Source organism: Gopherus flavomarginatus, chromosome 14 (assembly GCF_025201925.1).
Source record: "Gopherus flavomarginatus isolate rGopFla2 chromosome 14, rGopFla2.mat.asm, whole genome shotgun sequence".
Taxonomy (NCBI): Eukaryota; Metazoa; Chordata; order Testudines; family Testudinidae; genus Gopherus; species Gopherus flavomarginatus.
Window position 1 is genome coordinate 19,052,249 of NC_066630.1, and position 24,281 is coordinate 19,076,529.

At 40.5% G+C, this 24,281-nt stretch overlaps 1 protein-coding gene across 2 annotated transcripts in view; it reads left to right on the forward strand.

The window, feature by feature from the left end:
* GARRE1 (granule associated Rac and RHOG effector 1) overlaps positions 1-24,281 on the forward strand; it is a 104,238-nt gene that overhangs the window by 76,584 nt on the left and 3,373 nt on the right. For both annotated transcript variants that reach the window (XM_050922816.1, XM_050922815.1), the window contains exons 8-13: positions 5,719-5,816; positions 11,047-11,172; positions 11,779-12,770; positions 16,120-16,285; positions 17,625-17,759; positions 24,153-24,231. In XM_050922816.1, coding sequence (XP_050778773.1) covers positions 5,719-5,816; positions 11,047-11,172; positions 11,779-12,770; positions 16,120-16,285; positions 17,625-17,759; positions 24,153-24,231 — 1,596 coding nt within the window. The remainder of the gene's footprint in view (positions 1-5,718; positions 5,817-11,046; positions 11,173-11,778; positions 12,771-16,119; positions 16,286-17,624; positions 17,760-24,152; positions 24,232-24,281) is intronic.

Here is a 24,281-nt window from a genome sequence, read left to right on the forward strand (position 1 = left end):
GGTTCAGTTTCTTACAGTGGGCTCCTCCATTTCCAGTGTTAGAGATAACTTTACTGGTAGACAAGATGGATTTTAGCAGACCATAGATTCAGAAGTCTTAATTGTAGTTGAAAACTTACACTCTTAACATAAAGAATATTTTGAACACTGATTTTATGAAAAGAAAAGCACTAGAACTTATAAAATCAAATAGGAAGCTGCAGGTTTTACAACCTGATGTAGATTAGGACACAGGAAATGCAGCTCCCATTTTAATGCATGGTAAAATCAGGAGACTAACACATTAAAATCTTATTCTACAACAACTCTGAAAATACTGTTTTTCACCACTGACGTGGAGCTGGATTTCCTGTTTAATTGCCAGCAGGAGGTCCTCCCCTTCGAATATCAGTAAAATGGCAATTCAAATAGAGACACTTGCACTATTCATCAGTAAGGTATATTTAGGACTTGTTTGGATATTGTTTTAAGATGTGTATGTTTTCTTAAGTAAACATTTGATCTATGGTATAACTAGTCACTGCAGTCTTTTTATTTAATGCACTTCCGTTTATTCATGACAAGTGTTTCTTTTGAGCTATTGTGAATTTTCAATCTACTGGGCAAGTAAAATGGGAGCAGATTTCCTTTAACAACAATGCAGCAGGAAGTGTGTGTGTGGTATGTGTTTTAAAAGTACATCATTGTGCATAAGAGTTTCAATCACCTTCTTTTTAAGCCAGCACTTGGTAACAGAATCAAAATTTGGTCTGTTGGATTATATACTGTCAATGGTCTCTTACTTTGTGTGCAACCTGAACATAGAATGATCAAGAATTGATGGTTGATTTTAATCTCTGATTTAAAAAAAAAATGGCATTTTGCTACATATCTTGTAAGGTCAGCTACTGCATCTGTTCAGGCAAGTGAAGTAGCTGATTTGTATGTATGTGGCTTTGACTTACCTCCCGTCTTAGTTTATTAAAGCATTTCTTCTACTACTGTTGAGTTGATAATTTCTACAGAAATAGTGAAGCTTCATTTGTCATGCTTCTCTGTTTGAACATCACTTTGGTATTATAAGCATCTCATTAAATTGCTTCTACAACTTTGACCATTAGTAGCACAAATTTAAGATATTCTCCCTTGTTCATATCTTAACCAAGGGAATATCATCATAACTGTGACTTGTAAACAAGATATAAAATGAAATTGACTCTAATCATGGTGTTCTGCTTTCTCTGCTGCTAATATGGCAGCAGCTGTGCTGCTACTATCAATCCTCTGACATAGCAGTTGCTGATAGGAACCTGTGTGGCACAGGTTCCTAACTTTTTAGGGGTAGGTTTCAGAGTAGCAGCTGTGTTAGTCTGTATCCTCAAAAAGAACAAGCATACTTGAGGCACCTTAGAGACTAACACATTTATTTGCGCATAATGCTCAAATAAATGTGTTAGTCTCTAAGGTGCCACAACTACTCCTGTCCTTTTTTAGGAGTAGAGGAAGGTGTTGGTGGTAGTACAGTAAGATTGTTGGTCTCATTCTGATTGGGTGTTTTTGAGGACAAAATACTTTAAAAACATTAGATTCAAGAGGGGTTAGATCAGAGGTAGAGCTGTTCTCAGGAGGGGGTTAGGTGGTTTCTTCACCTGGAGGGGGAGGTTAATAGATAATAACTGGAGATATACCAATATCCTAGAACTGGAAGGGACCTTGAAAGGTCATCAAGTCCAACCCCCTGCCTTCACTAGCAGGACCATGTACTGATTTTTGCCCCAGATCCCTAAGTGGCCCCCTCAAGGATTGGGCTCACAACCCTGGGTTTAGCAGGCCAATGCTTAAAACACTAAGCTATCCCTCCCCCCCATAAAAGGTTGAGGCTCAGCAGCAATGGGAAAACACGGCTGGTGGAAAGCAAGGCAGCCCTGCTGGCCATTGAAGTGCTGCTATCATGAGAGTTCCATGCTGGCAGCAGGGAGAGTTGTTGGCATAGAACTCCTTTGATTATTGTGCAAGCCAAAATGAAATTGTCATTTTTAGGAATAACTTTGGTAAAATCATGAATAACTCTATTCACGGCTGTCATCAATTATCTAATAGCAGAGGCCTTTCATATTCAGAGGCACTAACAAGATGCATAAATAACAGTAAACAGTGTATGATCTTTCACTCTTGTAAGCCTCATCTTCATATACTCGTGCCTTACTCTTGGTTTATCATTCCTTGTTCCTCCCCCTAAATTACACTGTAATCTTTTCAGAGTAAGGATTGGCCATTTTTGTCTGTAGACTGCTTAGCACATCTGTGGTGCTATGTAAAAATTCTGCAAAATTAATTTACATTTGCGTACAATTTTATGTTATGACGACACATTCTAATCTTTTCCTTTAGAGCGTTCTCTGGGTGGGGTGAGGGAGGAAGCACCTGTAAAACAAGAACAATAGATGTCCGATGAACAGGAAGCCATTTCCTAAGTAACCACCAGGCTGGGTGTGAGAAACGTGTTCACTGTATTTTGAATTTATTTTGTTCAGAAGTCAGATAAATGAATCAGGAGTAGATATAGCACACCCTTCATTTTACTGTTTTTAGAAACTAATGTATCTGTATTGTCTGAGATTTATGAGTTAACTTGCTACCTAAGTGCCAAATAAAACATTGTAGGACAATCTCATGAAGATTTCGTTTACTCCATGCTGCACATATTTTGGCTATGCATCTTGTTAGAAAAAGATTAGAAAGTGAAATGAAGTATGACTCATAAATTGCTTAATTATTCTAGGTTTTACTGGCTTACTGTGTCAGATAACAAAAAAGGAGCAGTTACTCAAGGTCAGGTGTCAGCAACCTTTCAGAAGTGGTGTGCCAAGCCTTCATTTATTCACTCTAATTTAAGGTTTCACATGCCAGTAATACATTTTAACGTTTTTAGAAGGTCTGTTTTTATAAGTCTATAATATATAACTAAACTATTGTATGTAAAGTAAATAAGGTTTTTAAAAATATTTAAGGAGCTTCATTTAAACTAAATTAAAATGCTGAGCCTCCCGGACCGGTAGCCAGGAGCCAGGCAGCGTGAGTGTCACTGAAATCAGCTTGCATGCCGCCTTTGGCACATGTGCCATAGGTTGCCTACCCCTGCTCTAGTTATTCAATATTTGTCTTAATTTGTAGATTAAGAACCTGCTCTTCACATTAAGTCAACTGAAGTTGTGACTACTCAACACTTACGAAAATCATATTCTAAATGTTCAAACTACTTCAAATGTTTTGACGTTCACCAAGGTTTATTCTGCTACACTCAGCTTAACTTAGCCCATTGTGCTTGATAATTCAGGGGTCTTTGCATATTCACTGGTACACTCCAGCTCTGCTTTGTGCTGCTCCAGTAATGCAAAGCAACTGGAAACCCATTTTGACTGATCATGCCTGCCGTATTGTAAAGATACTAACATTGATTTTTATTGTTAACATAAGGGTATGTCTACACTTAAACCATTACAGCGGTACAGCTGCAGCGCACCAGCTGCACTGTGTAGTGCTTCAGTGTAGACATTATCTGCACCAACGCGAGGGGTTCTCCATTGGCATAGGTAATAATTCACCTCCCCAAGAGGCAGTAGCTACTTTGATGGAAGAATTCTTTTGTCAACCTAGCACTGTATACACCTGGAATTAGGTTGGCATAGGTCGGATTTTTTACACCTTGAGAGACATAGCTATGCTGATGTAATTTCCTAGTGCAGACCAGCCCTCAAAGTGTTTCTAATGTTAATTTTTCAAAGGGAAAAATCAAAAGATTAGGAGCACAACACTACTTTTCCTAAAGAATCATCTCCTGCATTTGTTTACACATGAGCAGTGGCTGATTTGTTTGTGGCATTGCCTGACCTCCAGTCTCTTATCAAAACATTTATGTTAGTACTGTTGAGTTGATACTTCTGTAGTAATGTTGAAGTTTCATTTTGTGAATGCTTTTTTATGTGATTTGTCATGCACTTTGGTATTAAGAATAATATTTAATGACACCCCCTTTTTTTAATAGCACTAACACATGGATTTAAGATGTTTTCTTTTTGGTGTGTCAGGAAAAAATAATCACAACTATGATTTTTCTTAATTGGATGTCATATAAGGTAGAGATAAAATGAAACTAATTATAATCAAGGTAATTTTGTGCTAGCACTTCTCCCTGCTATTAGCACAGTGTTCCTGTAACAGCACCATCCTAGCTGCTAGTAATTTCTAAACCCTAGATATCATAACCTTGGCCAAATGTTGAGAATTTTTCTTTCTGTTTGTAAGTTGGGTCTGAGTGAAGCAAGATTCACTCCTGAATTACACACAGATGGTATCTGTCCCTTGAATACTAGGGTTAAATCATTCAAAAATCTTTCCTTTCTTATCCTATCATACTCATAGCTACAGGTGTGGCATAAATCAATAGATCTGCAGAATAAAATTCAAGTTTCATAAATACTCTGAAACCTAAACAAAGTAATAGAATGGCATTGTAATTTAAAAAAAAAAGATGCATGGAAGCTTGTAAACAGGTCAAACACTAATCATAATGGCCTCTTTTTAAAAATTAAAAAAAAAGACTCAGAGACTGTTTGCAAGTAGGGATGAATGGACTGAGGCGACTATCCAGGGGAATGCAGTCATATGCTCAGAGATGGAACATCTAAAGGGTGGGTAATGGCAGTACAGTTATACTTGCTGCAATTTTAGTAGGTTTGACATAGGAAGGAACATAGAATCTCAACAGACTTCAGGCCCCTCCATTTCAAATGCTTCACTTGACACATTTCTCCATCACCACTAGTTGATGCCTGCCTTCCAGATAATAGCAGAACCTGCGTACACGCCACTAAAATCCCTTAGGGCTTCTCTGCACTGGAGGGCTTGGCCATTTCAAGGTTAAATGGTACAACTAATCTGCTATTAGAAATTACCAAAATGGCCTGTGGATGAAGACTGGACCTCAAATGAAAACATGAACCAAATGTGGAACCTACTAAAAGATATAATTATTGAGGCTGATGCGAACCCATCCTTCTCAGTCAGTTTCCCTAATAAGGGAAGGTTAAAGACAGAATGATAATTTCCAAACCCTCCAGCTTCAGAAACAATGTCTTATGGAGGAGGACTCGCATTCAACACATTGGATAGTCATCTCCTTCTTCTTACTAAGGAAGGTATTAATAATTAGTGACACACAATTCAGCATGGGCAGAGGCAGGGACTGTGTATGTAGGATCTTAGAACCCAGAAAACCATGGAATTGCAAGTTAATCTAGAGTTGCAGACTAAAATAAAATTCATCTCTTTCACCGCAGGCATCCCAATTAAGTATCCGTTTTATCCAAAAGAATTGACTAAAAAGATGCTTTTGGGGCTTTGAGGTAGTAGCCTGGGAGAATTAGTATTCCTTGCCTCCAAATGTGACAGCCTTTGTGGTGCCTGTGTGAAGTGCAGTAGCTGATACTGCATGGGTGATGCATAACTACAGGATGTAGCTGAGGATAAAATTATGTGTCTGCTGTTTATTTAAATGCTTGATTTGAGAAATTATACTACTATTGCTGTTTTGATATATTAAAATGGAAATCAGATTGCAATTATATTTTGCTGCAGTTCAGTGTGTTTTGTCCATTTTCATTACCTTTTGAACTTCAGGGGGTAAAACAATTAACCATATTCTTAAAAGAACTAAATATTGTTACTTTATTTGCTTAGGTGGTTGTGGACACAGCGCAGATTGAAAATAAAGAAGCATATGCTCCTCAAATTAGTTTAGAAGGATCCAGAATTGTGGTGCAAGTCCCATCAACTTGGTAAATAAATATTGTATATCAGATAACACTAGTAGGCATGATTTTATTTTTTTTATATAGGAAAACTGATGATGTGATAGGCTCCTCCAACCTGGAACTGAGGTGTGGCACTCTTGTTGTAGGACTGACTGACAGGTGTGCCTAGAATTTCTAGAATTTGCGTGTTCTTCTCTGTTAGCTCCTAGTATTTGCGCTGTTTCTTCAGGAGGCAATAGAAGTGGAGGCAATGCTGTCAGACTAGAATACTGAAGAGGCTTTTTGAAAAGAAGAAAGGATGGTAATAGTTAAACAGATGAAAGGTAAGGCAAACAAATCCTTCCGTATTGTGCTCTTCTGTGGCAGACCTTCAGTGTATGAACTCTTTCTCTGAGGTGGCATGTCTCTCAGGAAGTCTGGGAGGTAAGAGGATCTCCTCAAGTATCTTGGTGGCAGGTGAGGTACTCTAGCATCTCACTGAACCTTTCCAGAAAGTTTGGTGTGGGACCTTCAGTAGTGTAGACTATGGAGCTAAATGAATTCATTTTTCTAATTGCCAGGATTGACCAAATATTGGCATCCTTTTGAAACAACAAGATCCCTTTTATTGCAGATCCCTTTTATTGCCGCACTTCCACTATTATGGACGACTTCAGTTTATGGTAGGTGATGAGTCTGAGCCTTTAGTGAAGACAGCCTGCAACTACTAGTATATATGGCATTTCCTCAAGTATAAATGGCCTAGTCACTTTCCACAGAGAAAGGTGAATTCTTCTTTAATTCCTCCAGATTATAAACTGACACTCTGGATATTTTCTGTCTTTGGAATGCTGTTTAAATTGCTCTATTTTTTTAAAACAACTAAAAAGAAATTGCAGACTACTTGAACCACAACTGAAAATCTTTGGAGGGGCTCCCCCTACTGACAAACATTAATAGAGTCCTGTCTGTTCACAATAGGTGCTATTTAAATATTTGGCCAAATCCAGATGTTAGTGTGTCACATTTTAGTCAATCATATAAATGTTGTTGGCTCCCTGTCAGACAAAATACTGGTGGGATATAAGACTAGAAGTGGGCAATGGCTGCTTCTCTCTCCTGGTTAAAGGCAACGGTTACTTCTAAAGACTCTTTGAATAAGTAGTTGGTTGGAATTCTTCTTGGATCTGTTAACCATTTCCTTGTGTACTTTTTATGGTGCTTGATTCCTTCAAGTGAAAGAAAGCATTCTCTGATTCCAGGTCTGGTGCAAATACCTTGGATTTAATGAAGTTGATAGCTGTCTTTCTCCATGTCATGGCTCCGATTTCTGGCCACCTAGTTGTAGAATGTCCCGCTTAGTGTAGCAAGGCAAGCCCATTTATTTTCAGGTCACCAAGTACATCTGAACTGTAACTGTTTATTCCTTACCCCTATGGGTTGCAAGTATATTTAAGGCGGTCTTAGATCATGATGTTAAGTATTCCAGACTATAAAGAGTCTCTGCATCCTCACTAAAAGTCTGGCCCTAGATCTCTTCAATATCCCAATTGTACTTCTAGGGCAATGCAAATTATCCTTTCTCCTCCACAGAAGATTCATTTTAGGTTCCAAAGTAACCATTCCTTTATCACATCCACAGGTAATAGGAGAGGCTTTTCTGAAACTAAATCTACTAAATTGAGTTTAATTGCTCTTCCTGGGATGCATCTGATAAAGGGCTTGTCCCTGATTGGGGCTCACTAGGCAGATATAAGGCTGTTAGTTTCCTGATCTCATCTGGAGAGGTACTAAATACAGTTCTTTAACTTTCTTTCCATACAAAAATTCTGTCCCCTAATTACTGTCAAGAAGAAGCAGTGTTCTCCACTGGTGTCCCATTTCAAGTGACAACAGTTCTAATTCAGTTCTATGGCAGGAGAAATAGCCAGGTTTTGGCAATTCTGTGCTTTGGTGGCTCAGTGAAATCTTTGTTAGTAAGTTAGACCTGGAGTCAATGGGGGGTAATCATTCAGCCATCAGTTCCAGGAATTCCTCGTATCAGTGGACCTTCAATTTAATGATAAATTTAGTGTTACCAAAAATATCTAGGGCTTGCCCTGAGCTACATCTGAAGTATTAGGCCCTACTTTTTGAACTAGCGAATGCTCTAGCTCTTCCCTAAAATGAAAGATAGACCCAATGCATCAGTTCTTCCTACCTCTTGATCTGGGCCTCAGGGGTGCCATTTGGGGTGAGGGGCAACCCCTCCCCCAAGCTTCGTACCACATTTTGTAGCAGGAGGGAAGATGCTGTCCTTCCTCCCCCTGCTCTGCAGCCATCTGGAGCCCCTGGGCTGCCCCTGCTTCCTGCCATGGAGCCGCCACTATCCAAGCTGCTTGGGACTTGGAGCCTGCCTCCTGATCTGCTGCGCAGAGCCAGGTGGGGCTGATCTCAGGGTGCCCCCTTCCTCTGCCCATTGTATACCTGGGCGGGCAAAGGCCCCCTGGATCTGCCCCACTGTACCCAACTAGGGACTGAGTGCAGGGCTGGCAGCAGCAGCAGCACCCCCTTGGACACAGCCACTCCCTGCACCCTAAGCAATATCCCTTCCAGCACACAGCCCTTAGCTACCCCGCATGCCTGCACCCTGAGCAGTTTTCAAACCTTTTTTAGAGAGCCCCTCCCTTTGAGTTATTTTTGGTTGCGGCCCTCACCCCATTATCTTAAAAACAAACCAACACACACACACAAAAATCACAAACCAGAACCAAAAACAAACATAACGTTTTTAGGTGCCTAAGTAGCCCCTATAATCATGGTTAAAGTTGCCCTCCTCCCCAATTGGAAATGGTGCCCTTGCCAGACCTACCTGTTGTTCTAGCTGAAGGGGTAATCAACTTGATATCAATCTCTTCTATTAAGATTAGTAATGGAGATGTATAGAAGTTCCGCATCTCACACTCAGAATTGAGACCAGCTGTGTGTTAAGAAGGTGGGAATGAATGCCTAGCCTGATTTGCATAGCAAATCCTTTCAGTCATTGCCCTGGTAGGTAGTCAGGGAGGGCGTGCATGTGATGAATCTCTGTGCCTGGATGTAGTTTCATGGGTTTAATTGCAGAAAACTACAACTAGCTCTGATACAAAACAAGGCGTGCCTCTCAGATAATCTGCATTAATTTAGCATGACAGATTTGGGTCCTGACTTCAATGGCAGCTAAACAGGTTACACCTCTTAACCGGAGGTCTACAAGAACTGTATCAGGTATGAAATATCACCAGCCCCTTCAGCTGGAGGCTTTTGAGGGATATCAGATGGCACAAGGCAAGCAGTAAATAATGAAAAATACTGTACACGGTGTTCTGTAACTGACAGCCATAAGACTTGCCGTGCATTGTTTTCTGCTCAAGCAGTCTTAGTACCAACAAACTCCTCTTCAGTCACTTATGAAAAAAGAGGATGGAAACTAATAAACCAAACATGGAAGTCACTTCATCTGCAAGTTTTGAACTTTCTAGAAGGTTGAGTTCAGAGCTATCTTGCCTTATGTGCCAACCAAAACATCAGTCAAATGCTGCAAGACTTACAGAGACCTTCACTCATATAGTCAAAACTCCTTCTTTTTCAGGTAGAACAGAGGTTATTTTTTCATCTTTCTTGGTGCACAGATACAATGCTGTTGTAGTCTGTAACAGCCCTCTGGGGATAATCCCTTTCCTAATGCCATGATATACTTAAGCATGGACCTGTTACTATTCTGATCTAATGACTGAGTGACCTGAAAGGGTGAATGTAGTTCAGAAATGGCTAGTTAGGAAGTTCTGTACTCTTAAATTGTTTCTTTTGCAATGTCTGGAAGAAATGCTCAGGCTATCCTCAATAAGAATATGTCTCCACACCTCTTCCTGAGCTTGTGTTTCATTTTTTCCCATTAGGAGCTGAATAGACATCTCTTGCTGTAACTTGTATTAGGGTTCAAGCATCTACCCTGAGTAGTCTCCATGGCAGAACTGAAGATTTTTCATGGGGGTCATCCATTGATAGTCATTGATTATTTTTATATTTTAAAGTTGTCTCTCCACATCTCCAGTTAAACTCACCCTTCCCTGCAAAATGGCTGAGGACTTAGCTAATGAGTTTACTGTGTAAACCCTCTCAGAACCCTATAAGTCAATTTCCTTATTCTAGCTGTCTATTAATATAGTCTTTTTTTTAAATTGCCATAATCTCTGCAGGAAGATGGAACTTTCAGGAGAGAGCAACTATTTTTGCACAAGAGTGTGTGTGTGTGTGAGTGAATTAACTTATCACCCTGTTCAGTCACCTGCTTCCATTTGGGCCAAAAAGTAGTTCTTTCCTAGTCCTGCATTAGAGAACCCTTGCCATTAAAGGTGTGAAAAGGTTTTTGGTTTTGGTTTTTTAAGTTAGAGGAGGTGTAGTAAAGTACTTGGAGCTTCTCGAATCACTTTTTCCAAGTGATTTAATTTGTTTTGCACTGGCTGAACATGGAGTGTCTGTCTGTTTTCACTCATGTCAGGCTGGCCCAATCTCTTTCTGGACTGAAATTGCAGAAGCTTCAGCAGAAGACGCTGAGGTAGCCACTTAGTCTGTTGTTTTGTGTAAACATTTCAAGTTGGGCACTCTTGCTTCTGTTGACACTATTTCCATTGTTCTCAAAGCAGTTTGTTCTTGATATTCTTGTTTTTTTATTAAGGATGTGGGATTGCTATAGAGATCCTATCCGTTCCAGAGCGGTGGACTATAAAATTCAGAGACAGGATTTTTTTTACTGTTAGTAATGGTTCTGCATCTCAATCCTAGCAGTGCTGAATGACCCATCTGAGAAGGTTATGTCATATGTGCCCAGTGCAGAGGCTTCTGTTATACTGGAAATTATTTCAGCATTGAACATTGCCTTACTGTACAAGTGGCTTTATTTGGGAGATAACAGGAAGTTCTGTAAGAGGAGATGCTGAGAATTCTGAGTCCTTATTTGGTCTCTGCTGCCTGTCATTCTTACAGCATGAGTGCAACCCTTCCATTCCAGTTTATGAATTTCATCATCAGTACTTGGTAGCAATTCTCTGTTCTTACCCAAAAGCAGAGTGATTTTGGTTGCTCTATATTAAGTGGTAGTAGCTAAGCTATCCATGAACACTACCTGATTTGTTTCACAAATGCATAACTAAGTTTTAGCATAATTAAGTGGCATTTTGTTGCTTTTCCAACATATTAAACATTTATGATTGGAATAGTCCAACAATAACATTTTTAAAAACTCCAATATTTATAGGTGTCTGAAGGAAGATCCAGCAACAATGTCTTTACTGCAGAGGAGTCTGGATCCAGAGAAGACTTTGGGACTTGTAGATGTGCTCTATACTGCTGTGTTTGACATAAACAGGTGGAAGGAAGGAAGGTACATCTCACATTTCCCTCATGCTCTACTTTTCCAGTTTAAAAGACGTCAGAATTATTTGAAGGGCTGTAAGATGACTCAATACAATATTGCAAAAATTGTTAGTGTCTGTTCTTGGGGGGAGAAAGGCAGAGAATTGGTGCATATATCAGACTAAGCAGTAAGAAGTTTGCAAAGCTTGGGTAGCCTATAGGTAGATGAAAAGGTGCTGTAGATTCTTTTAAATTTGGAACAAAAATTATGCAGTCTGCTGTTCTCTTGCAAAGATATGGGTGTATCTGTCAGATTTTTGGGCCTTATTAAAATACATTCAGAAAAATAAAACATGAATACCCCAGAATTTCAAGTCAACCAGATTAATCATTACCAATGTAGCCGTTTAGCTAATATCACTGTCAAATAAGAAAATAATTGACTAGTCAGATTGACTTTAACCAAGATTTGTCTGAAGAGCTCTATTTTGTGTGTTTCCCCCATCCATTACCCAATTATTCAGTTCCCCAAAATACACAAACTGAATGTGTAGACTTATTAAGACATAGTTTTGTGTGTTGTATTAGGCTAGTATATTGGTTGGCTTGAAATAAATGTTTTTTGTTCAAACAGGGAGCAAGCTTTGCCCTGTATTCAGATCCAGTTACAGCGTGAGATCTGTGACTTTGGGAATCAAGTTGACATGCCATCTGGAAATGGAAGCAAGTCATCGGGAGGCCTGCAAAAGACTTTCTCAAAACTGACTTCACGGTTTACAAAGAAAACTTCCTGCACCAGTTCAAGTAACAGTGGAAGTTACTCTATCCCCAGTACGCCTTCCAAAAATGTCTTCATAGGTAGCAACGCAGAGGAGAAAACTAAAATGCCCAGTAACATAGACACACGATTACAAAGTATTTTGAACATTGGTAATTTCCCTAGGACTATAGATCCATTACAACCAACTCAGAGCACAAGTAACCAAATAGTCAATGGATTTCTTGTTGAAAGGTGTGATAATTTCTTTAAAGCAGATGATGGCAAGGATGATAAAGGTATGAATTTACCAACTGACCAGGAAATGCAGGAGGTTATAGATTTCTTGTCTGGTTTTAATATGGGCAAATCCCAGCAGACTTCTCCATTGGTGAAAAGAAGGAACTCTGTTGCATCTTCTGCAGCAACAGAACAAAAATCGGGAGCAGTGCAACAACCACAGTCTATGTCTCATGCATCTCTGCATCCTTCTCAGCAAGGGTTGTCACAGCAACAGCAGTCACAAAAGCAGCAGCAGCAGCAAATGCAGTATTATCAACATCTTCTCCAACCAATTGGAGTGCAGCAACAGCGTGTATCCAGCAAATGGGCGAATAATTCTTCACAGCAATCAGCACAAGCAGTTGGGGCTGGATTGTCTCATATTAGTCAGTGGAACAATCCTGGCTTCTCAGATCTGAGCTCTGATTTATATAGCTTGGGTCTTGTGAGCAGCTATATGGACAGTATGGTGTCTGAGATGTTAGGACAGAAACCACAAGGACCTAGAAACAACACATGGCCAAACCGTGACCAGAATGATGGAGTCTTTGGGATGTTGGGAGAAATTCTGCCTTTTGATCCTGCAGGTGTGTATCCTTTTTTTCTTCAAATAATTACAATTTATTTATATTTTTTACAAAGTAAAGAATATTGTTAAATGTTGGTAGTAATGGTAACAGTGCTTTTCATCAGTGGATCCAAAGTGTTTTACAAAGGTCAGTGGGCATTAACATCTGTGCACTTTTATTTTTAACCATTGAGTGAATTGAGGTACAAAGAGGTTAAGGCCCCTATTTTTAAAGCCATTTAGTGCTGCACTCAGTGTCTCAACATCTAACTGATTTAGGAGCCTAAATCTAATTTTAAAAGGGATTTAGGCACTTCATCTAAATTCCGTCTACTGACAGTGGAGTTTAGACTCGTAAGTGCCTAAATCAGTTTTGAAAAGATAGGAGATATAGGCTCCTAAATCAGTTATGCGTTGTGATCCTGAGTGCAGCAACACCTAAATAGCTTTAAAAATCTGGGCCTTAGTGACACCTTGCAAGTAATTGGCAAAGGAGGGAGTAAAACCTCAGTTTCTAGCCCTAATTTCATGTGCTTCTGAAACTTTTTCATAACATGGACCACATCACAATACAAAAAAGGATCCTTCATAATTATCTTTGTACTCACAACACATCTAATATCAAAAAGTTTCTGCTGTGCAGAAATTATGCAGTTATTAAAACTGCTTGGAGAGACAGTAGTTGGACTGGCAGAGGAGTCTCTTCCCCCAGCCATGACATTGTGTCTCAATTCCATATGCAGCTGAGGGCTAGAGAGACTTTTTAGCAACCAACTCACTTGTTTCCTATTTGTATGTGGCTGCTTTGTTCACTCATCTAGCATTGCTGCTTACGGTGAGGCCAACCCATTGTGGTCACTCCAAAGGCAGTCTGCACCATTGGTTCAATTCCACGAGGGTGGTGCTCTGACTAGGGTTATTAATGCTAAGAAGGAAAAAAAATATTCAGTGTAAGGTAAGTATTTCTTTTAGAACTAAAACGAGAGGAGAAGTTACTTGCTGTGCCCAGAGGCCTTTTTCTTTACAAACAAAAAATACCCAACCAAATTTGGGGTCCTAGTTACAGGAATGCTGTTAAGGTAAAATTGACCCAGAATTTAGATTTCGGGTTAAAAAAAACAACTGTCCAATGGAAATGTTCCAATGAACTTTAAGACAAAACCCACAAAGTGTAATTTGCACCCCTTGTAGCATTTACATTATTGGACTGAGAACATGAATGCAAAACAAACCTTATTTTTTTCCTCCATGCTGAAAGGAATGTGGAAAGTAATTCAACAGAGTGAATATTTTCATTTACTGTTTTAATAAATTGTTACATAAGTAAAGAGATGGTTTTATATATGACTTGGCCTTTACAAAACTTAATAAGTTGACCTTTTTGCAATGGAAAAATCAGCTCCTCCTTCACTGGAGTGCCATATTCTGAGCAGAGTGGTAGGAATCCTTAACTCGGGCTTTGCTTAGTACAGTAAGTAAAGGAGAAACTAATTTTTTAAATTGTTTTAAAATAATGTGCTTACAGCTTAATGTGATATAGCTAGATTTTAGTATATTTTGACCCAGTCCCACGTGACGTTCTCATAAACAAACTAGGGAAATGTGGTCTAGATGAAATTACGATAAGGTGGATGCTCAACTGGTTGAAAGACCATACTCAGAGTAGTTATCAATGATTCACTGTCTAACTGGGAGGACATATCTAGTGGGGTCCCACAGAGGTCTGTCCTGGGTCTGGTACTATTTAATGTATTCATTAATGACTGGAGTGGAGAGTATGCTTATAAAATTTGTAGATGACAATGCAAGCACTTTGGAGGACAGAATGCTGCAAAAAAGGCTAATATTTTAGGATGTATTAACAGGAGTGGTGTACGTAAAACACAGGAGGTAATTGTTCTGCTCTACTCAGCACTGATGAGGCCTCAGCTGGAGTATTGTGTCCAGTTTTGGGTACCACATTTTAAGAAAGATGTGGACAAATTGGAGAGAGTTCAGGGGAGAGCAGCAAAATGATAAAAGGTTTAGAAAATCTGAGCTACGAGGAAGGGTTTAAAAAAAAAGTGAGTTTGTTAAATGTTGAGAAAAGAAGACTGAGGAGGGACTGATAAGTCTTTGAACAAATCAACAGCTGTTCTAAAGGGGACAGTGATCAGTTGTTCTCCTTGTCCACTGAGAATAGGACAAGAAGTAATCAACTTTATTTGCACCATTGGAGATTTAGGTTAGATATTAGGAAAAACTTTCTAACTGAGAATAGTTAAGCCCTGGAATAGGCTTCCAAGGAAAGTTGTGGAATCCCTTGCAACTCCCACACAATTCCTTTTTGGGTCAGGACTCCTACAGTTACAACACTGTGAAATTTCAGATTTAAAGGGCTGAAATGAAATTTACAATTTTTAAAAACCTATGACCATGAAATTGAACAAAATGGACCATGAATTTGGTAGGGCCCTGACTATATTCCATAAGGATAAGGGTTTTTTTTTGCATCTACATCCCAAATTCCCCTTCTTTCCCCCGCTCCACCCCCCATCAGTGTGGTGACAGCTCATTCCACTAGAGCACAAGCAATGAATACGGCATCACTTCAGGAGGTGCCCCTCCTTGATATCTGTGAAGCATCCATGTGGGGCTCCATTCACACGTTTGTGAGACATTGTCCTGGTGCAGGACTCCTCAGCTGATGCCTCGTGTGGGTGGTGCTCTTCCACTTAGCTCTGCCTTCTACATCCTCACACCCTCCTTCTGCTTAAGTACTACTTCTCAGTCACCCACAGTGGAATACAATAGGGACCATCAGTTGAAGAAGGGGAAGTTACTGACCTGTAACTTGAGGTTCTGCCAGATGTGTGGTTCCTGTCAGTATTCCACTATCTGCCCTCCTTCCCCTCTGCTTCAAATCTTACCTGATTTGCGCTAGAGAAGGAACTGGAGAGATGGTCCCCCAACCTTTATTCCCTCAGACAGAGGCACAAGGTGAGCCAGGGTGCATGCGCAGACCAGTGGACGCTATTTTCAAATTCTCTGGTTCATGGTGCACATGCATAACCCACAGTGGAATACAGAGAGGGACCACATCTTGAGGGACCTCCAGTTACAGGTCAGTAACTTCCCCTTTCCCCTTATTCAGTATATGGAGATACTTTGTACCTCTTCGTCAATATGTATTTTTTTTTTTCAGTTATCTAGTTGTTTAGTACTATATATTGTTTCACAGAGAGTTATCAACTGTGTAATAGGTATTCATTGTTAGAGTTTTTTTGCTCAGATAGACAGCCTAGTGAAAGGATTAAATGAAGGGATAATTACAGTAGAAATAGCTGACTATGTCAGCAACTGACTCTGATTTCTTTTTGTATATTCAGTTGGCTCTGATCCAGAATTTGCCCGCTATGTAGCTGGGGTCAGTCAGGCTATGCAACAAAAAAGGCAAGCACAGCACATCCGTCGCCCAAGCAACACACGTAGCAACTGGCCTCTTCCTGATGATCCTCACAGAACCTGGCCTTTTCCGGAGTATTTCACAGAAGGGTAAGTGAGACCATAGCATCCCCCTATACTTTATGTTCTATCCGCTCTATGTTCAGGTTGAACGTAGTGGAGAAATGCTGTAAATTACTAGGTGTTTCCTGATAGCTGTGTTAACTGCCATTGCTTCACTGGACTATGCTGTGATATTTTTTTAAAAATTACATAATTTTTAAGGGTAGTAGGTTTGACCATTTTCTGCTTTGTTGATATTGAAGTGTTAACATTAGCTTGAAATGTCCTTTAAACAAATATTTTAGTGCAGTTGTATTTATACAGTGTGTTTTTAACCTTAACATAAGAAGTGACAGGTTTATAATGCTTAATTCAAACTGAGTTTATTTTAATGTCTTAAAGGCCAAGGATATTTATGATCAGGAATGATGCTATGAAGCCACTTGGTATATCAGGGGATTGAATTGAGCTTCCTAGACGTTATCAACTGGATGCTGCTACTGTGGAGCAGCAAGAGCTGCTTAATCAACAAATGTGGATTCAGTCTTCAGTATCTGTAGTGAGATGGTTCTGAGGCTTGCTACATTCTCCAGTTCAGTGGTTCTCAACCTTTTCCATGCTGTGGCCCAGGGGTTCTCACACTGCGAGTTGGGAGCCCTCAGCGGGTCACGAGGTTATTACATGGGGGGTTGCGAGCTGTCAGCCTCCACCTCGAACCCTGTTTTGCCTCCAGCATTTATAGTGGTATTAAATATATTAAAAAGTGGTTTTAATTTATAAAGGGAGGTCACACTCAGAGGCTTGCTGTATGGAAGGGGTCACCAGTACAAAAATTTGAGAACTACTGCTGTGGCCTCATGTTACAACACGAAAAAGTTTCAGGATCCTCTTTCCATTTGTCCACCAAGGGGGAGTGGTTGTTTGTGACCTGCCTTGTACACCAGTTTGCAGCCTCCAGGTAGAGCTCCCATGCTCATCTAATTCTGAAATAAATGTCTGAACCCTTTTGGAAATTCCTAGACCAAGTATCATTTGGATCTTCTGCCTGAGTGAGAGGTTATGGTGTGTGCGTGTGTTTAATCTGAATGCGTATATATGAATGAAGGAAAGAGATTTTCCTTTTTACATTAGATTGTTGCAGTTAATGATGTAGTAGTGGCAGGACTATTACTGTAATAGTTATCAGTGAAACGTACTTATTTCTGTGTAAATGAATAAAAAATATGCCCCCTTCTACTTTCTGCACTATTGGGGTTTAACTCAGGGGTCCCAGGAGTAGGGACTTCCCAACATTCAGCATTTTAATATAAAATCCATGAACACTTCATGGCAGGTACTGTGGTCAGGACAGTATAGAAATGAAGACTGACTTCCTGTTTCCTTACAGTGATGTGACAAACAGCTGGTCCGGTAATCAAGGAGACTCAGCCAGCTCAAGTGATGAGACCTCCTCAGCTAATGGAGACAGTTTGTTTTCCATGTTCTCAGGGCCAGACCTTGTTGCTGCCGTCAAGCAAAGGAGGTGAGCAGATGTGTTACTGTAAACATATGCCACTTGAATATTTTAATCCTAACTTCATAAAATAATGGCAAGACAAAGTGAAAATCTTGTGTGAGGAGCGTTCAATTGGTGGGATTGTGAGACAACCATATGAATTGAAACTTGATAGCCACATTGGTCATATGGATCTGTAAGTATCTGATCTTCATGCAAATGACTCACAAATCTCGCTAGTGAGCCGTCACCACCTCCAGTCTAGTATCTTTCTGATATCTTTTCACCAATGTCCATTTATCATCTCAAACTCAACATGCACAAAAGCGAGCTTTTGATCTTTTCCCACCTTACTCTGTCACTATGGGTAATACCCCATCTTCCCAGTTACTCACACTTTAAATGGAGGGTCATCTTTCAGTTGGCCCTCTCTAGACTCATGTGTATAAACCCTACCACTTCTTCCCACACTTCATCTCATGCTAAAATTCCCATCCAAACCTTCTTTATGCATCTTGATTACTGCAACTTCCTCCTTTCTGGCCTTGACAGATGCAGCCTTGTTCCCCTTAATCTTACTCAAAATGCTGCTGCTAAAATAATCTACCAGCCTGGTCATTCTTACCATGTCAGGCCCCTATTTGAGTTCTTCCATTGGTTCCCCCTTCAAGTGGGCATCAGCCTCAGACTTCCTGTCTTTATCTTTAATGGCCATGTCAGCTTGGTCCCTCCTTTTCTGCATGCACAGCTGCATTGTTTTTTAAATCATACAAAACAAATAAACTATTGAGCTTGATGAATAGCTAAAACAGAGCCAAGGTGTTTAATCAGTCTTAAAGGTGAATTACAACAGATTATTCCTGTTATACTACACATCACAACCTAATCATTTTCTACCTTCTGGAGGGATTGAAAGCTCTGCTGTGCCTCTGGAATTTTTCACTGATCTGATGGTAGGTGTGTCACTAAGAGAGGAGTAATGAAGAGGCCTAAATTAAAAAGTGAATTATTCAAGGCAGTAGTCCCCAGATCCTCAAAGGGATTTAAGTGCCTGGCTCCCACTGGAATGAGTGGAAGTTAAATCTCTAAGTGCCTTTGAGGATCAGGGCGTAGGTCTTTTGGGGTTCCGCAGGGTTCTGTTTTGGGACCGGTTCTGTTCAATATCTTCATCAACGATTTAGATGTTGGCATAGAAAGTACGCTTATTAAGTTTGCAGATGATACCAAACTGGGAGGGATTGCAACTGCTTTGGAGGACAGGGTCAAAATTCAAAATGATCTGGACAAGTTGGAGAAATGGTCTGAGGTAAACAGGATGAAGTTCAATAAAGATAAATGCAAAGTGCTCCACTTAGGAAGGAACAATCAGTTTCACACATACAGAATGGGAGGAGACTGTCTAGGAAGGAGTATGGCAGAAAGAGATCTAGGGGTCATAGTGGACCACAAGCTTAATATGAGTCAACAGTGTGATACTGTTGCAAAAAAAGCAAACGTGATTCTGGGATGCATTAACAGGTGTGTTGTAAACAAGACACGAGAAGTCATTCTTCCGCTTTACTCTGCGCTGGTTAGGCCCCAACTGGAGTATTGTGTCCAGTTCTGGGCACCGCATTTCAAGAAAGATGTGGAGAAATTGGAGAGGGTCCAGAGAAGAGCAACAAGAATGATTAAAGGTCTTGAGAACATGACCTATGAAGGAAGGCTGAAGGAATTGGGTTTGTTTAGTTTGGAAAAGAGAAGACTGAGAGGGGACATGATAGCAGTTTTCAGGTATCTAAAAGGGTGTCATCAGGAGGAGGGAGAAAACTTGTTCACCTTAGCCTCCAATGATAGAACAAGAAGCAATGGGCTTAAACTGCAGCAAGGGAGATTTAGGTTGGACATTAGGAAAAAGTTCCTAACTGTCAGGGTAGTTAAACACTGGAATAGATTGCCTAGGGAAGTTGTGGAATCTCCATCTCTGGAGATATTTAAGAGTAGGTTAGATAAATGTCTATCAGGGATGGTCTAGACAGTATTTGGTCCTGCCATGAGGGCAGGGGACTGGACTCGATGACCTCTCGAGGTCCCTTCCAGTCCTAGAGTCTATGAGTCTATGAGTCCCCTGCTATAATTGAATATTAGGTTCCCAAGATATGTAGTTTTCAAAATCTGCCACGTGGTTGCCCTTTGGTAAACCTAAACTATCAGCAAATGCTAGTGCTGTGGCTGAACATATTTTACAGAATCTCCCATAATAGCTACTGAATAATTTAGAGCCAAAACATGCAAATATAAGTAAATTTACCCATTTTCGGGGTTGGGTGCTGAAAGCCAATGGCAGCATGGCTAAGTTTCCTGAAGCAGTGTGTCATCCTTGGGTATCTGTTGTGGAGGTGTTGCCCTGAAAGCAGTGTGCTGGAGCAAGATGGGGGGGTAAGGTTAATGCATGCAGAAAGCAAGTGAAGGATGGTCAAAACAATAAAGGAGCAGGTTATGGACTGAAGTGTCCGCAGCATAGGAGTTATACCTGAGGCTTTAAGGGCTCAAGAACCAAACTTCAGAAACTGCTTTTGCAGTTAGATGAAGTGGAATGTCTGTAAGCAGTCGCAGGAAGAAGCAGCAGCTGAATGTGGAAGAGTGAAAGCAGGGAAGCAAGCTGACAGAGAACGTAAGTGTGTGTGTTATATTGACAGATTCGTTCTGGTAGCCCTGTTGATGTCAAAATCGGTTTCCAGGATAATTGTTTGGGGGTGGAGTGGGGGAGACGGAGGGAGAAGACACAACTCCTTAACAAACTTCTGATACTAGAATCTTCCAACTGGAAGGTAAAAAATCCTATGTATCTGAGCTGCAGGTGTCATAAAAATAGCTAGTCTGCAGTGCTGGTGTTTCTTGCTTATCAGCAAATACTGTACTGTGGCTTATTTTAGTTATTTTTTTTTATAACTAAAAGAGCCCATCCATAGTTTTAGGAAATCATGACATTTAACTAAAATATATATGAAACTATACAAGAGCATGGCAGAGTGCTGAGCAAGGGCAGATGTGTAAAAGCCTGAACATTGCGGGTTTTAGGATTTTTCATCTCTTATTTTTTTTCTTATGCCTTGTCTATTCTTACGGGAGCTTGTAGAGTACAGGCACTACTACACACATAGTTAACACACTAGTGCAGTCTGAGAACCATAACTAGGTCCTAAATGAAGTTTTCTTGACAAAGGTCAAAGATATGAAGCACCTACATACTCAGAACTGTTCCATAATCTTCTCTATAATCTTAATCAGACATGGAAGATTAAAAATAGGTCTATAGCTGGCAAACCTGGCAATGCCAAGCAAGTTTCTTGAATCAGTTTTACATATGTTTCCATAAAGGTTTCAGGTGAGGGAGGAAATAATTGGTTTTTCCGAGAACCCCTCAGCGCCAACTGAAAAAGGGTTCACTGTTCTGTAACATCAACTCCGACCAGGCCTGACTAACACATTGCTTTCTTAGTAGTTAGCCAAAAAGGGTTGAGTAAGGTGTCTAATAAAAGCTCGTATCATACAGTCAAGTCTCCTGGAAATGAACAAAAATCAGTTGTTCCTGCTGCTAGTACTAGATCTATTAGTACCAGTGATCACATGTGCTTACAGGCCCAAGCAGAGTATATAGGACTACCTTACGCTGGCTTCATTCTTTTCTCTAAGGGTAGTTCTGGATAATCAGTTTTCTGTCCTGGGGGATGTGCCATATGGGGTTTCATAAATTTCCAATTTTCAATGGATGTATGGTGGCCTACCGAGCTGTAGTGTGCGCAGTGTGCTGAGGTTGCTTGGTGTTCTGTCCACTTTGTCTGATTCTGTGGGTGTGATGCAGAGTAATGCACACTGGAAAACATGATCCCAACTATACATAAAAAATGACGGGGTCTGAATTAGCTGTTACCACTCAAGAAAGATATTGGGAGTTATTGTGGCTAGTTCTCTGAAAACATCCATTCAATGTGCAGCAGCAGTCAAAAAACTAACGTTAGGAACTATTGAGAAAAGGATAGATAATAAAACAAAATGTCATATTGCCACTATCTATATCCATGCTATGCCCACAACCTTCTGGTTTTCCCACTGGGAAAAAGTAGAGAAGGGCAATAAAAACGATGAGGGGTATGGAACAGCTTTCATGTGAGAGGAGATTAAAAAGGCTGGAACTGTTCACCTTAGAAAAGAGAATTAAGGGGGAATATGATATGTCTCTACAATCATGGATGGTGTGAAGGCAAATAAGGAAGTATTATTTATTCCTTCACCTAATACAGGAACCAGGGGTCACCCAATGTGATTAATAGGCAGCAGGTTTAAAACAAACGTAAGGAAATACTTCTTCACACAACACAGTCAACCTGTGGAACTCCTTGCAAGGCCAGAAGTATAACTAGGTTCAAAAAAGAATTAAGTTCAGGGAGGATAGGTCCATCAATGGCTATTAGTCAAGATAGTCTGGGATGCAACCCCATGCTGTGTGTACTCGAGCCTCTGATTGCCAAATGCTGGGATTGGATGACGGGATGGATCACTCAGTAATTTCCCTATTCTGTTCATTCTGTTGAAGCAGTGGCTCTCAACCTTTCCAGACAACTGTAACCCTTTCAGGAGTCAGATTTGTCTTGCATACCCCCAAGTTATACCTCACTTAAAACCTACTTGCTTACAAACTCTGGCGTAATACAAAAGTGTCACAGCACACTATTACTGAAAAATTGGTTACTTTCTCATTACCACCATATAATTATAAAATAAATCAACTGGAATACATTTTGGTGTATAGTATATAGAGCAGTATAAACAAGTCATTGTCCGTATGAAATTTTAGTTTGTACTGATTTCGCTAGTGTTTTTTGTGTAGCCTATTATAAAACTATGCAAATATCTAGATGAGTTGATATACTCCCTAGAAGACCTCTATGTACCCTTGGTTGAGAACCACTGCTCTGAAGCATCTGGCAGTGGCCATTGTCAGAAAACAAGATACTGGGCTAGATGGACCATTGGTTTGTTCCACTATGGCCTTTCTTATGATTACTCACCATTAGGGCATTTAAATGAGAACTTTCTATAGCTGGTGATAAAAATATACACCTCTACCCCCATATAACGCGGTCCTCAGGGGTCAAAAAATCTCACCGTGTTGTAGGTGAGACCGCATTATATTGGGGTAGGGAGAGGAACCGCTCCCCGTACCAGCTAACCTTCCTTCTGCCTCCGCCTCCTCCCTGAGTGTGCTGCCACCCCTGCTCCACTTCTCCCTGCCTCCCAGGCTTGCCGTGCCAATCAGCTGTTTGGCCTGGCAAGCCTGTAAGGGGGCGGTGGGGGGGAGAGGAGAGAAGCAGAGCGGCGACATGCTCAGGGGAGGAGGCGGAGATGAGCTGGAGCAGGGATCAGTTCCTCTGCGCCACCTGTTACTTGCTGCCGCCCTCCCCGGGGCCCCCCTGCCCAGTTCACCTCCTTTCCGCCTCCTCCCACGCTTCTCTTCCCTCCTAGGCTTGCTGCACCAATCAGCTGATTGGTGCAGCAAGCCTGGGAGGGAGGAGAAGCGGAGCTGTGGTGTGCTCATGGGAGGAGGCAGAGCGGAGGTGAGCTGGGGTAGGGAGGGCCACAGCAGGTAATGGGCAGGTGCAGAGTAAATGTTTGTGGTAACACAAATTTGGATATGAGGTAAAGCAGCCCTGACCCCCGGAGCGCTGCTTTACCGCGTTTTATCTGAATTCAGCTTGTATCAGACCACATTATATCAGGATAGAGGTGTACCTACTTAAACGAAACAAAACAAGGGGTGGAAGTTGTTAATTCTGTGTTAAAATTGTGTTTAAGAGCTTCTGATCAAATCAGCCATTGACAGAGGAGCTGTTATGGCTTCCAAATTTTAACACAATCTTTTTAGTACTTGAGCTCATTTCAGTTCACTTCTCTGTCACCAGCTACAAGCCAGACTCTGAACTTGCTGTAACAGATAGCATGTGCAGAGCTTGGGAGCTACACTACACTTTTGAAGGATTTTTATTACTCTGGCTTCAGTGTATGAGTACTCAGAACATGCCTCAAAGATATGGTTTACTATATACAATTGGACAGAAAAAAGGTGGGCAACTAATTTCAAGATGTGTCCCTTTAATTACTATTTTTTTTAAAAGTTAAAGTTTAGATACTACTGTTCCAGAATTCACCTACCAACTGTTTTAAGGAAACAGGAACCTTACTGTTAATATTCTTCTCTTCCGTTGCTGGGTGAAAGACACACACAGTGAAAACAGAGATGAGTACACACAGAAAGCTGTCAAATGTACAGGGTAAACAATCATCTTTCAGTCATCTTAATAATTATGTGTAACAACAGTAGGTGAAAAGATGTGCTTTTAAATGACAGCAAATTGCATGTCAATCTGTTGCTTTTTGCAGAAAACACAGTAGTGGTGAACAGGAACATAGCACACTACCATCGCCACCTCTTCTTTCCACTGTAGATGATTTTAATCAGGTAAGCTGAAAATTGCTTTTTTCTCTTTGTTAATGAAGGTGACTTAGCAA